Source organism: Notechis scutatus, chromosome 1 (assembly GCF_049901735.1).
Source record: "Notechis scutatus isolate UNSWTSFEM ecotype Mainland chromosome 1, rNotScu1.2, whole genome shotgun sequence".
In the NCBI taxonomy this organism is placed as follows: Eukaryota; Metazoa; Chordata; class Lepidosauria; order Squamata; family Elapidae; genus Notechis; species Notechis scutatus.
In genome coordinates, this window is record NC_142009.1 from 223,770,204 (window position 1) to 223,784,892 (window position 14,689).

General features: G+C 41.3%; 1 protein-coding gene across 12 annotated transcripts in view; it reads right to left on the reverse strand.

Moving 5' to 3' along the window:
* The window catches only part of TNS1 (tensin 1), a 374,426-nt gene that overhangs the window by 283,537 nt on the left and 76,200 nt on the right, over nucleotides 1–14,689 (reverse strand). Inside the window, exon 1 of one of the 12 annotated variants that reach the window (XM_087950346.1) lies at nucleotides 1,958–2,136. The exons of the other annotated variants lie outside the window; for them this stretch is intronic. Coding sequence (XP_087806472.1) covers nucleotides 1,958–2,038 — 81 coding nt within the window. The 5' untranslated portion in view covers nucleotides 2,039–2,136. Of the gene's footprint in view, nucleotides 1–1,957; nucleotides 2,137–14,689 lie in introns of those variants that run through there. 12 annotated transcript variants of the gene reach the window in all.

The following is a 14,689-nucleotide window of genomic DNA, read 5'->3' on the forward strand; positions in this document are numbered from 1 at the left end:
TCAAGCATGCCGTGAATTCAAAATAAATGTCTAACTTGCCCCAAGGCAAGTTATTGTGCCAAAGCGTTCAGCAAATGATCACAAAAGGCCACGTTTAACACACTTAACTTAGTCACTGAATTAGCCAGTGTTTTTGATTGATACAATACACTGAAAAATAAACTTCCCAAATGGTCTAAATTTGCAAAAATAAAGCTAAGCACAAAAATGCAGCCATTACTTTTTAACTGACCTGTGTTTGTTGTATAAACACAGCCATAATGTTACAAATATTTATGTGTATCAGCTCACTAAAAACGTACCCCCCTCTGACCATTTTTTAAAGGGGAAGAGTAACAGCCCACTGCAACAAGGAGTACACCAAGATATTTAATCTCCATACTTAACTTACAAACATCAGTATGAAAAACTTAACACACCAATATCTCTTTGAAGTTAATTGACCTATATAGTAAATGTTAAAAGTCTTAAAGTCTCTTTAACTAATTCTGGACTTTCAATCAATTAGAAACATATAAGCCCTATCTTTTCTCATTTCCCAAGACTATTTCCCAGGATGAGTTGATTATTTATTATTGGGGGGGGAGTGTCTATTTAACTTCATTTTGTCATTTCCCCCCACCCATCCCAGTTCGCCTTTGGGACCACCCAAAGTATCACTATGGAAACAAAGCGATGTCACATACAGTAGGTTGTAACAGGGACCAAGCAGACAGGCTGAGCTCTGAAGAAACAAGAATTCTCTTTTCATGCAAATGTATCCTCCATTAGTTATATTTGATTTCCCCTCCCCAGGCACTCAACCACACACAAATTTTGCTTTATAATAATAAATGGATATCCAAGAGGGGTTGCAGTTGGGTTTCCTATCAGCACTTGGTTAACAGCATTACCAATTCAGGATACTGTAACCAGGGACACACAAAATTCAGAATTCTTTTGCCATCTTCTACTCTCCCATAAGAGGCAATAGTTCTGCTCTGACAAGCTTAAGTAACAAGTCCTGTTTGTTCTCATGCAGAGGTGGACATGTTATAGATCACATTAACATCTCTACTCTGCTGGTTTATAAACCTGGCATAACCCTTCAGATTCATCCGTTTTTCCCAACCGGACACAGCTTCCAGATGTTTTGGTACTACCATTCTCCAAACTCCCAGCCCAATCCTCCATTAAACCCCAGCTCCAGCATTCCTCACTCTTTCAGACACCCCTTAAAACCTCCGCTTGCACCATCTGGCTTCCAACAACACCCTTTCTTCTCCCCACTCCTGTCCGAATCTATCTATAGATCATCTCCTTCCTTATCACCCAGTCCAAATAGTTTGGGGGGGGGGAGGAAAAAAAAACCAGTGAAAAGAAACGTGTCCCTCGCACGGAAACGAAAGGCAGAGTGAAGAGGGGGGGGAGAACGTGCCTTTTAAGGCCCCAGATGTCTGGTCTCCAGCAATTCTAGCAGCAGGGCAAGCCGCAGAGAGCGAGAAAGAAAGAAAGAAAGAAAGAAAGAAAGAAAGAAAGAAAGAAAGAAAGAAAGAAAGAAAGAAAGAAAGAAAGAAAGAAAGAAAGAAAGAAAGAAAGAAAGAAAGAAAGAAAGAAAGAAAGAGGGAGGGAGGGAGGGAGGGAGGGAGAGAGAGAGAGAGAGAGAGACATCTGCTTCTCAGCAAGCATCAAAGGCTTTCCTCGCAAACCCTGCATCCAGACGGAATCCCTTAACAGGGCTTTCCTCCCCTTCCGACACACACACGCGCGCGTCCCGGGACGCCTTTCTTTCCATCCAGCCTTGGGCAACGCTTGCGCGAGCGGAGCTTTCCAATCCCTCCATCCCCATCCGAAGGCGCGGACCCGCGGACAACTCTTCTCCAACTCTTTCCTCGGGCTACCCTTAGGTTGGTTGAAACCGAGATCCTTCTTCCGCCACCCACCCAACCCCGAGTTCGGATTCGGCGCTCTTACGTACCCAAAGCATGCAGGATAGGCAAACCCAGGTCATCCTGTCATCCGATCGGCCCGTGGAGAGGCTCAGGGCAACCGAGAGCATTACAGCATCGGCTCACATCCTCCGGCTAAGCCAGAGCAGGAGGGGCAGGCGCGGACGCGGAGGAGAAGACAGCCCATCTCGCCCACCGACGCTTTCCCTTCCTAAGTATCAGCGCGGATTCCCCCCCTTTCCTTCCTCCTGCTTTCTTGGGGCAGCCTTCCTCACTTCTCCTAAGGAAGGGGAGAAGGGGCGGGGCCTGGGACGAAAACCCTTCTGTCTATTGGTACAAAACTCCTCCCCTCTCTCCCACCCCCTCCCGCCTGGCCAGCTGCGGAACTTTGCCGCGCTTTTATAGCGTTGAAATGGGTCCCTCTGCAAACCGCGGGGGCGGCGTCACCCGAAAACGGGGAGCGCGGCGCGGGGTGTCGCGTCTGGATCTTCGGGGGGAGGGAGGGAGGAAGGACCCAGGATCGGTTCGGCTGCATCCTGCTAAAGAACACCCAAACGGCTGTGGGGAGATTCCGGTGGGTTTTGCGGGGGCCCCCCCTCCAAAGCAACAGAAGTGTAAGGAAGCAAGGAAGCGTCTCTAGCGAAATCTAAGCATTTGGTCGGTCAAAAATCAACACTCAAGAGAACTGACATCCTTTGGCTAGGATAAAAGATTCTCTGTTTTGGATTGCACCAAGCAAGTTCTGATGTTTAAAGGTACAATACCGTCATGCTTTCTTTTCTTTTCTCTTTTTAATTTTATTTTATCAATAATAGGAATGATGTCCCGAATGGACACGGGAGTTTCCATTGCAAAGGAGAGCGTTCTAGTCCGAAAAGATCACGAGGGACAAGACGAAGATGCTGATCGTTTTTGTTTTAAAGGAGATACTGATGATCTCTCTCTCTTTTTTTTTTTTTTTTTTACTTTAAGTATGGCTGCCGGCTCAATTGTTGCAATCCAAGAGCACCCACCGCGTCTGGGAAGGTTTTTGCTTGGAAAAAAAAATAGTAGCAGTAACAATTTTAGATACACTTCTCTTTTAAGAGCAAGACGGTAGGCATCTCTTACTATCTGCATTTGTACGAAAAGGGGTTGAGAAAATAAATCCCAGTTGATTAAAAAGAGAAATAAGATGTTCCATAATATTCATTGGGGAGGTCTATCCTCTGATTAATACAAGATCTTGCTACTCTCCTTTCACAGAAAGTTCAAATACCATCACGATCTCATTATTGCCAAGTAAGATGCATAGGACTATCTGAGACTGGGGTAGACCCAGCTTAGATTCCCCACTAAGAATATTTTATTTTTTTATAAAGTGACACTCATAAAAATAATAGCAAGAACAATATTTCTTTTTACCGAAACACAAATAATTACAATTTCCCATCCAGGCATGTTCACAGGGCTGAACCAAAAATAAATAAATAAAAGCATATTAACAAGGGCAAAGAAAGCACCCAAAACAATGCCATACAATACAATGGACCATTTGCACCCATAATTAAAACAAGTAGTAACTGAGGAATTGCCAGGGTTAAAGAGAGTAAGTAGGATCAAACAAGGAGGTGAAGGGAAAAGCTAATTCCAGAGTTGAAGGACCAGGTTCTGGTAAGTCTGCAATCAGGAGATTATGATCCTGGAAGAAGGAACAGAAAGAAGGACTTGCTCAGAGGAACATAAAAATCAAACACATCCTTAGGGAGACATAACCACCAACACTTTGGGGGATGATCCGTAACACCAACACTTTGGGGGTGATTGGATGTTGTAAGCAGAGGACTCTAAAGACAAGACCCCTCCCATGTTTAAAACAGGCTCTGCATACAGAATCTTGCAGTGACGTAAGATACGTGCATGATATAAAAGCTCCAGAAGAGTGGAAACAGCCCTATTATAAACTCTTCTGGATTAAGATCAAGAAACAGAAAGAGACACCAGGAACCCTTTCCAGGGAATAACTGAAGTAATCTTAAGGGAAAAGCCTGCTCAGGATCATGTTCAGACTGATCTACCATCAGCATCCCCACCTACCCTTAGAGAAACACTGCACACCTGGGATTCAGAAAAGCATCTTGATCTCAGTTACCGTTGACCTCAGGGCCATGGCAGGATTGATATGACGTGGCTGTGTCTACATTCCAAAAGTGGGTGGAGCCTTTTTTTTACTTAATTTGTATTTTGTGTGTGTGTATCCCATACTCCTTTATTAATATTTGAGAGGGTTGTAATTGCAAACTTTAAAAAGAAGCTGTAACTTTTTTCTTCATCAGTAGAGGGTGTTGCAATATTGGATGTTCACAGCCATTTATCCTGATGAAAAGGACTGCATTTTTTGTTTGGTTGGATGGTTTTGGAACAAACAATCCATCAGAAAGGGGTTAAGAAATGTAGCTTTTTTTTTCATTAGTAGAAGAGAATATGAAACAGAATCCCAGTGTCCTGGCTTCCTCTGCTAAAAAATAATTGCTGCAGGTTCTTTTCTTTTGGAAGGAACAGAGAAGCTGCAGCTTCCCAAGAGGTTGGTGGGGGGGGGGAGAGAATGAGCAAAGGAGAAGGCAGTGAAGAAGCTGGAAGAGACCAGAGTGGTAGGATAGGAAAGCTTCCAGTTGAGGGGGAAAAAATCACTGGTAAGAGGTTGAGGACAAGACTAAGGAATGGTTGCAGAAGGATGAATGCTCAAGGAAGAATTAGGGAGAAAGGAAGGGTTTGGAATGGCAAACGAAGGAGAAAGGTGGGCTGTTTGCACATTTTCTAGGTGACAGATGGTAGTTCCAAGGCAAGCATCCATCTCAGCATCTCTCTCCTCTTTGGGTTTAAGAATCAAACCTGACTGTTAAGGACATCCATCCGTATAAATCCTTGTGATGCCGAAGGAGTAAACATAATCACATAACCGTAAGCAGAAACTAGAGAGCTCAAAACTTTCTCAGGGCTCCACTTCTCCAATGAGATAAACCAGGAAGAAAATTAAACGGAGAATGGGAGAATAAAGCAGTGAACATGCTTGAAAGGGGCGAGGAAGATTGGAAGAGGGATGTTAATGGGCTTTAGCTTCTCCAAGGGACTAACCAGCAAGATGGTGTCTTGTGTAACCCATTAACTCAAATGTGCATGACCACAACCTCTCACTCCTCAGCTAATTGGTGGCTTACCCAGAAGGGGTCCAGTGTTCAATTACAGGAAAGAGAGGAGAATGAATAAAATGTGCCCGGAGGCTTCCAAAGCCAAACAGCGCAATTTTCAGAAAAGGTAACTCCTTTTTTGATAACAACTTCGAGAAACTGAGGCGCTTTTATTAAGCACCCAAGCAACAGCATGAGGCTCAAAGAAGAATGTGACTTTTCAGCTTTGGAGAGCTTGCATCACTACAAAGAAGAGCAAGTAAAAGGAGGCCAGGAGAAATAAGCTAAGCAGCGTTTTTAGTAGGCAAAGCAACAGCAGCAGTTGAATTCAATGCATGTGCACTACTGGTGTAACACTGGGTTACTTTTTGCCAGCTTCATACTGCTAGGTTTCGACCAACTGAGATGCTTTATTAAGAACAGCTTGGTTCTGAAACTCTGTTTGTCCTGAACAGCCAGGCTGACATTTGGTTCCTATTATTTTTCACCAGCCCCAGTTCACATTCACTTTCCAGATTAGACAAGCCTGAGGAACCCAGGAGGGGGTGGACCAATCACTGATGGCTTGGAAAGGAGAAAAAAAAAAGTAAATGGCAGAGAAATGATCCGTCATCATGTTTTGGAATTTTTCCCAAAGCATAGAGGGGGGTGGGGATCAAAATATATTATCCTTATTCTGCTGGAAATAAAGGCTTGCGTGCATTGGCTGATGCACTGGGAAGTGAGATGTTTTAGCAACATTCTAGCCTTGTACTACTCCACCTTTTAAAAGCCCTAGAACCATCTCCCCCAGATGGTTTGGACTTTAGACAGGGGTGGAATTCTACCGGTTCAGACCAGTTCGGGCGAACTCCTTGCTCCGAAGATCAGCCCTCTCCAAACTGGTTCACTGCGACTGAGCATGTGAGCCTGCCCGCCTGCCCTGCTCTCTTTCCTGTCCTTTACTTCCTTTGTTGATTCACATGGCAGAGCAGTTTGTCATGCCTCAGCTGTTTTCTTCACAGGGACTGCTGTAGAAGGTAAGTATTAGAGCTGTTTGTAATGCGGAGCACACGTTTGGCACGAACGCACGCGATCATCAAATTGGTTGTTATACCACCCCTGACTATAGACATGTTATTTGGATGATGGAAGTTATAGTCTAAAGGTCAATAAGTTGCAGAAGAAAGCATTGCTTAACATTAATGTATATGATTGAGTACAAGGACATTCCATCTGTTCAGTTATACAAATTAATAAACATAGTCTTGGAAATTTGCTCACAGATGTTACTAGCCCATTTGTCCTTAATGCACCTAAATTTGTGGCACAGAGACTCAAACTAAAAGAAAAAGTCAGCTTCCCTTTCCTTGGTAACCTGGGGGATATTCTAAATCCTCAAGGACACAATTAGCTGGGCAGAACCTGCACAGGAAATAATCTGTAATTGGAGTACAGGCTTAGCACTTTCTCAATAGGCGTGGTCTTCTGAAGTGATACCAAAGGAGTTTCTGGTTAAATCACATTGCCCTCTGGGCAGCATAAAATTAACCCAGATCTGCCATTGCCCTAAAGAAGAGGGGGGAGTAAAACCAAACATAATACTTAAAAATGTTCACCAAGTGGGGGATAAGTTGCACTCTAATGATTTCCAGGGCTATTCACAGCCATAGGCAATATACAGTATAGAAAATAATCCGAGCAACCATAACTGACCATATCAGGATAAAGTTCAGTCCATAGTTTAAAGCATTTCTTCTTTAAGAATATGTCAGCCTAAGTTGTACTTAAATTAATAAGTTGTTGTAAATCAAAATTAAAGCTATATAATTTATCCCTGTTTATATACTGCTAAATCAATAACAACTCCTAGTGGCATACAGCAATAAAGATATTGATGAACCATATAAATGCAAAACAACCTCCCCCCCCTCCCCAAACAAACTAACATCAATTATAAAAATAGTCTCTAAGGGGAATAATAAGTGCAAAGGAGTTTGAACTGGACAAATGTGCCACCCTCACCATCAACAAAGGAAAAGTAATGAAAACTGAAGGAATCGAAATGCCCTATGGAAATAACATAGAGTCTGAATAAAGAGGGTCACTAGAAATATCTGGGCACCCTTCAAGCTGACAACATGACAACACTGAAGTCAAGAAGAAGGTTAGAAGCAATCATCATGAAGGTGAAGATCTTAGTGTCCAAACTAAGAGAAAATACCATCAAGGTAATTAACAGCTAGGCAGTTCCAGTCATTAGATAGATGTTGACAGACTCTATTTACCAAGGAAAGTTGGTGGGCGTGGAATATTGCAAGCACACTGGATAGTGGAAGAAATAAAAGGGGAGGAATATGTGAAGGATAGTGAAGAAGATGCACTGAAGCTAGTATACCATGAAGGCTTACTTAATACTGGGGAAACCAAACTGGCCTACAAGAAAGACCAAATGAATAGAAAAGAAATATGGCAAGGCAAAATATTACATGGCCACATGAAATAAAAAGTCAAAGCAGATCACAACAAGATGTGGCAATGACTAAGAGCAGAAAAGTTTAAAAAAGAGGCAGAAGGGCTAATTCTGGCTGCACATGACCCAAGCCTTGAGAACAAATGCATACCAAGCCAGAATTGTGAGGACAGCAACAGACAGAAAATGCTGTCCCTGCAATGAAGCTGAAGAAACAGAGGATCGCCAAGTTAGTTGCTGCAAGAAAATTGTACAGTTACTACACACAACAGCATGACAAAGTAGCAACAATGGCATATTGGAATATCTGGAAAAAATAGAAGTTGCCTGCAAGCAACAACTGGTGGGACCAGAAAATAGATAAAGTAATAGAAAATGAAAACACTTGGGACTTTAGAATTCAAATAGACAAGCACCAGTCACATGACTCCCCAGATGTAACAACCGTCAGTAAGAAAAAAAAAGTCTGGATAGTGGACAACTGGTTATGGCAGTACCTGGAGATAGCAGAATTGAAGAGAAAGAAGTGAAGAAAATTACAAAATATAAATACCTGCAAATAGAAGTAGGATGACTGTGGGGAAAGAAAGCAATGATAGTACCAATAGTAAAAGTACCTCAAGTGTAATCCCAAAACACCTGGGAGATCACGTGAATCCCATCAGCACTGACAAAATCATCACCAGTCAATTGCAAAAACAGCTTACATCCCACCATGATACCTTTGACATCATCAAAAAACTACATCTCCCTACTCCAGGCGTTTGGGAAGGACTCAATAGGTGGATAAAAATGCCAAATCCAGTATAAACATCTGGGCGGCTATGAGACCAGCCATAATAATTAGATGTACATACTTCCCACATGTCAGCAGTTCTGGATAGTTGACTAATAAAAGGTGCCTACTCCAACACAAAGGCAACAGTATTCCTCCGATGCCTTGAAAGAGTTGGCCTTCATTGTCTTCCCAAAGAAACCTGCCAAGGAACATGCCTATCATTAGAGAAAGACTCTGCCTTTGGACCCTTACCTCCACATCTCATAGTAATGAATGACATGAAACGCCACCAACCAAGATGTGCACACTGGATGGGTCGGTTCTATCTGGTTCTGTCAAGTATGCTTCTCCCCTCCCTCACATGCCCAGCATCAAGTACACCAGTGCATGTCTGTGAAGGAGGTAGGGAATTTCACAAGAGCAAATATTCTTTGAGGGAAATTCTGGGAGTTCTAATTCAGCAATATTTGGAGGGTCTCAAATGTCACATTTCAGAGGCTGAGGTAAGCTGAATTACACTCTTCCCCAATTTTGATACCGGTAGTACATTCACAGGTGAGAAAGAGGAATCAACATATCAAGCCCAGTATGGAAATTGTTGCAGATTCCTATTGAAAAAAAGAAAAGACTAGGTCATCTTTTGGGAATTCTGTCAGCCAGTACAAACAATAGATTTATTCTACTGCTGAGTACAGGTCAAAGGATGGATAGGCAAAGGGAAACAAGAACTGAAAATCAAAGGGAGATATATTTAATATTCTATCCCATGCCTATCCTATCCATGTTCCTTAAACCATTCTGAAAATTAAAGCCAGTAAAACAAGATTAAATATTTTTCATTTTGCATTCAAGGGACTTTTTACTGCCAAGTTTGAAGGCTAAATGATAAGTTTCCATCTTCCTCATTCAGCTCTGCATATAGGTTCTGATTATAATTGATTTGCAGCTGACATCTTGGCAAGCGTGTCCTGATAATTAGCTTGCAGGAGAGTGCTCATCTTCTATAGTGCTGCAGCAGACCTCAAGAAAAAGGCATTTAACTACGTACATCCTAACAGCCACTAATATCGCCCATCAGGTAGGGGCCAGAGACTCTGCTTTCTACTGAACCTGAGAAACAATAACTATGATATTTGCTTACATTCTGGAACAGGGAATAACCAAAAGTTGGATTGTTGGACAGTCTGTAATTTAGAATAGATACCCAACATCTTAAGGAAAATACAGAAATATATTACAATATTACAATATTCTCAGCAAACCAATTGCCTAATGTGTCATGCTTTTGGTCTGTTTTCAACAGTTTTACCAGAATGTAACTTTCATAGAATTCTCCTTCATTGATATTACACTCAATGATTTCAGAATTTGAAGGATACCTCAGAGAGGTATTTCAACTCTATTCCATGACTTCCGAAAACAAGGATTCCATATACACTTTCCCACAAAGACTATTATAACACTGCAACCATAGTTATGAGAGGCACTGACCCACAAAGAAGCAGCAACATTGCAAATCTAGCATCCCTGGTCAGTCTGTTGTGCCTCCCAGAAAATGAATTTAACTGTACCAACTCTGATTATTAGCCATACAGAAACTTTAATGCTATTTGACAGTTAATGTATTAAAAAGATTCAGACATAGCAGTTTGTTTCCCAAATCCAACTTTTAATTGTATTCTAGCCCAACAAGCTGAAATACATGGAGAGTCCATTGTCCTTGAATTGGGGCAAATTCAGAAAAAGTCTACAATTATTTATCCTTCATAACCAGTAAAAATATTAAAATGATTCCTGACAGATTTAGAGTTTTCTCCCCCCCACCCTTAACTAATCCTTTTTTTACCCTGGGAGGCCCTATCAGTTTACAGCTATACTATCAAAGAGCCACTCATTAAAGCCTTTTATCACCTTTATAAGTGTTTTTACTGCTGTTTCGCCTCCTCTTTAAAAACTTTACAAAGTGTTAGATGTACCCAAGCCCTCCATAGCCCAGCTGACTTCATTGCCTAGTGAGATGGATTTCAACCTCTTGGAAAGGCAATGGGAGAAAGTTTGAGAAACTTTCTTTGAGAAACAAAGGCTTTTGGGGGGGGGGGCTGACATTCCGACACACAAACTACACAACATTTGTTTGTTGCACTTCCCCATATGTTCAGTTTATAGCTAAGGCAGAACTTTTTAATTCAGAGATTTTCAATTCAGTTTCATAATCCTATGCTAAGGAGGAACAATCTGTGGCCTGCAAGAGAGACCTTCTATTGTTCTCATCCCAACTCAGAGTCTTAGGGGATCATATCACTGTAATTTCATTGCAAAATAGAAAATAATTCTTTACTGGCCAAATGTAATTGAATACACAAGAAATTTGTCTCTGGTGCACAAACTCCGGTACATGCAAGTAACAAATGATCATAATCATAAAATACAAGCATCATAAATCATAAGATACAATAGTTGTAGGATAGTAAATAAGCAATCAACATAAATCATAAGATACAAACAACAAAATTACAGTCATAAGAAGCTAAGGAAATAAATAATAGTTAAAATGATAAGGATAATAGTAATGCAGCCTTACTAGGTGGTTTGACATCGCAGGGCATAAGACAATGTTGTGGGAATTAGTTGTTAAGCAGAGTGATGGCATGGGGGAAAAACACGCACATAATAATGGGCATACAGTTATTCTTGGAGGAGGAAAGAAGAATTGGACTGAAAATCCAGGGATTGCTCCCCCCCTTCTCTATTGTTATGTTGTTGACTTGGCAGTATAAGCACCAGCTGCTGGTTAAAAACAAACAGTATTACCTAATCACAAAATGACTGATGCCATTGTCCTACACCAGTGTACTTAAGGAGGACCACAATAGAGTTAAAGCAGCATGCTGAGGCTCTGTTCTCAAGGTGAATGGGAGGCAGAAGATCCATTTTGTAAGATGTCAGAGATTTTCTGAGGTAAAACGCTTCAGAATATGCAAAGCTAGAGACACCCATTTCCGCTCCTTAACATCCCCAGAACAAAAAGAGAAAGAAATATTGCCCTATGCTGTACTTTGGAGGCCACAAAAAGATGTGGCCTTGGGATGTGCCTTTTACACATCTGTCCTATAGTATTGTAGGCCGCAACAACAAAAAAGGAAACAAAATTGTACAACTCAGAGATAAGTTCATCTTTACTATTATATGTGAACAAACAGTAACAAAGTGTTTTCAAAATAGACTATTACAACAATTAAACATATCCCAACGCTGTGGGGGAGGCAATGAAGAAAACACTTGGCATCATTTCCAGAAACACAAAAATATGTATATGATGAGTTTCTACTTCAACTTTTGGCCTGCAAAATAAAGTTCCTCTTTTATGTCCCAAAGGAAATCAAACTAAGGTCTACCACTCTAAGATATTCACTGATATAAAATATATGTGAGATTGGGACATCACAGACTGCAAACTCAACAATGCATTAGTTTACAGATGGAAATTCCTCTTTGATGGAGGTGAATGTCCCTTAATATGCCTTTCCAAATCTCAAAATAAGATAATTGGAGCAGAATTTGTATAATATTTGATATTTTGATGAAAAAATAGTTGAAAGCTGTTGTTTCTGCTGTACCTTGGGGTCAAACTAATAAGGTATAAAAGGCATAAGTGACTGGATCTCCCATGTCTTTTATGTGTACATGTGAACTTCCATTTGAGAATGACTTGATAACTAGTGCAATTATTGAAACGTGCATTTGGCCAGTTCAGGAAAAGAACTATCAACGTCAACAAAATGGTGGCATCGGTAATACTTTTGCTCCTCTATTTTAATCGCTACTTGTTTTCAAAATATCATTTAATTCTTCCCAACGCACAGCATATTTACCAAAGCGGGGGAAGCAGCCAAAAGACCTCCACTCTGCCCTACTAGAGTCATGGAATAGTCTAGGAAGAGAGACCGACTTTTATGCCTTGGTGCATCAGAAAAGAAACTCCTCCAACCTGTTTCTTTGCTCCACACCTCCCAGAGTCAGAGATTCTAGCAAAAGGACCGGTGGTCTTAAAATTGGCTGCTTGAAGTTTGGCACTTGTCAATCAGCCCCAGGCAGAGAAGAAGAGTAGATCCTCTAAGCCTAAGACTACAAGTGAAGTGTTTGACTAACTAACTGCATACAAGACTTTCCAGCTTGGGGGGGAGAGGAGAATTCTGCAAGATCTGGATGGATGGAGAAGAAGGATTCTCTACCTCATTTACAGGGAGAGAGGGAAGGAAAGAGGGAGTGGGAGAGAGAGAGATCTTTAAGCTGTTGTGGCTATAAGCAATTGCTTTCTTAGGGTACTCACATGCAGCTAGAATTGCTGGACTTAAAATTAACATTTGGAGAATGAGAAAAATCAAGAAACATGGCCAAAGAGATCATCCTAAAATGATGTTTCTGTTTTGGAACTTTCTTTGCAGGGCTGCAGCCTAATTTTATAGATTTTCCCCCTTCTTATTTTTATTTACTTATTTGTTTAGATGGGCTAAACTTTTTTTTTTTAATTTAGCTGATTTGGGGGCGGGATAATTTAACACTGGTTTATTGGTGCTATATTTTGCTTGACTTTTAAAAAATGAAGCGCATCAGTGTGAACTTATTGGTGGTTCTTTTTTAAACCGACTTTGTTTTACCAAAGGTATACAACCTGAACCCCTTGAAGACGGCTAGGATAAAGGCAAAATAAATAACCGTGAAGCAACAAGAAGTCATTTCCCCCCTCTTCCCAGAAAAAAGTTTTCCTTTGGAGAGAAGACTATACATCAGCAGCAGCAGCAGCAGCAGAGAAGACGATAACCGAATGAAAATTTGAGACCTGTTTTGCTCAACACCCAAATGGCCCTCCATATAAAATTACAAGCCAAACAGATCGAGAGTCCTAATGAAGATTTCAAATCGGGAGACTTCATTACACTCAGGGCATCAAAAGGAGCTCCTCCGGCCGACAAGACCCCCTTGCTGAGTTCAGCAGCAATCAGGGCCCCTCATCCATCAGCACTGGCTCACTAATTACCTTTAAGACCAGCCCAGGTGTCTCTTGCAAGGCCCAAGGAGCCAGCTAGACCACTTCACAGCCGCCCCTCCACCCTCCAGCTCTATAAATCTTAGCCACAGCCCATTCACTTACATAATGGATCCATCCAGGCTGCCCTCCAGGGTCAAGCTGGATGTGGGGGTAGAGACCCAGTTCATTAGCATGATTTAAAGAATCATTATGAGGTGTAATGGAAGGAAGGGCAGATTAGCCATCATTGCATTCCCCCACAAACGGGAATGACTCCAGCCACTTAGCAACCAAGAACCTGGGAAGAGCTGGGCAATCTGATCCTCCCCCCTTTGCCCTTTTCACCCATGACTGTCAAATCCCTTTACCCAATCCCAGACTTTCTTTGCATGTCCCAAAGTGTTGCCAGGCATCCAGTGCACCATAAAACAGGATGTGGAACAAGACCTTAGTTACTTATTTAATCAATTATATTGCCATCGATCTCACATAGGAGACGTTGGCTTAACATAAACATAGTTAAATGAAATACATACTGTACCAAAAATAACCAAAAGGAAAAAAAACCAACCCAAATACACAGCAGTCAGAAATCATAAAACAACCATTGATGTAGCCAGGTGACATCTCAAACCGATGTAATCCCCCCCCCTTTCCTGACACCTCAATGATCTGACTCAATCCAAAGCATGAAACATGATTGATTCAGTTAGTTTAGGAGAGCAGAGTAGCTAATAACAGGTAGTCCTTGACTTATGACCAAAATTGAGCCCAAAGTTTTTGTTGCTAAGGGAGACATTTGTTAAATAAGTTTTGCTCGTTTAACAACCTTTCTTGCCACAGTTGTTAAGTGAATCACTGAAGTTGTTATGTTAGTAACATGCTTGTTAAGTGAATATGGCTTCCCCATTGACTTTGCTTGTCAGAAGGATGATCAATGATGCCAGGACACTGCATCCGTCATAAATACAAGTCAACTGGCAAGCGTCTGAATTTTGATCATGTGACAATGAGGATGCCCAAACAACTGATCACAGATCACTTTTTTTCAGTTCCATTGTAAACTTCAAACAGTCACTAAATGAACTGTTGTAAATCAAGGATTACCGGAATATAGTTATAAATACAGCAACTCTCCTGATTTTGCAAATACAGGAATCTTTGGAAAGTGTCTTTTAACACATTCAGAAAGAAAACCTGGATCTCATATACCTTCAATTAACCCAGCAATGATTGTTTCAGGCCATTCTTAATGGCATAAAAATATTGCAAGGACTAAAATTGTTTTTCCTAATTTGATGTCTTTCAGATGTGTTGGGACTACAAGTCCCAGAA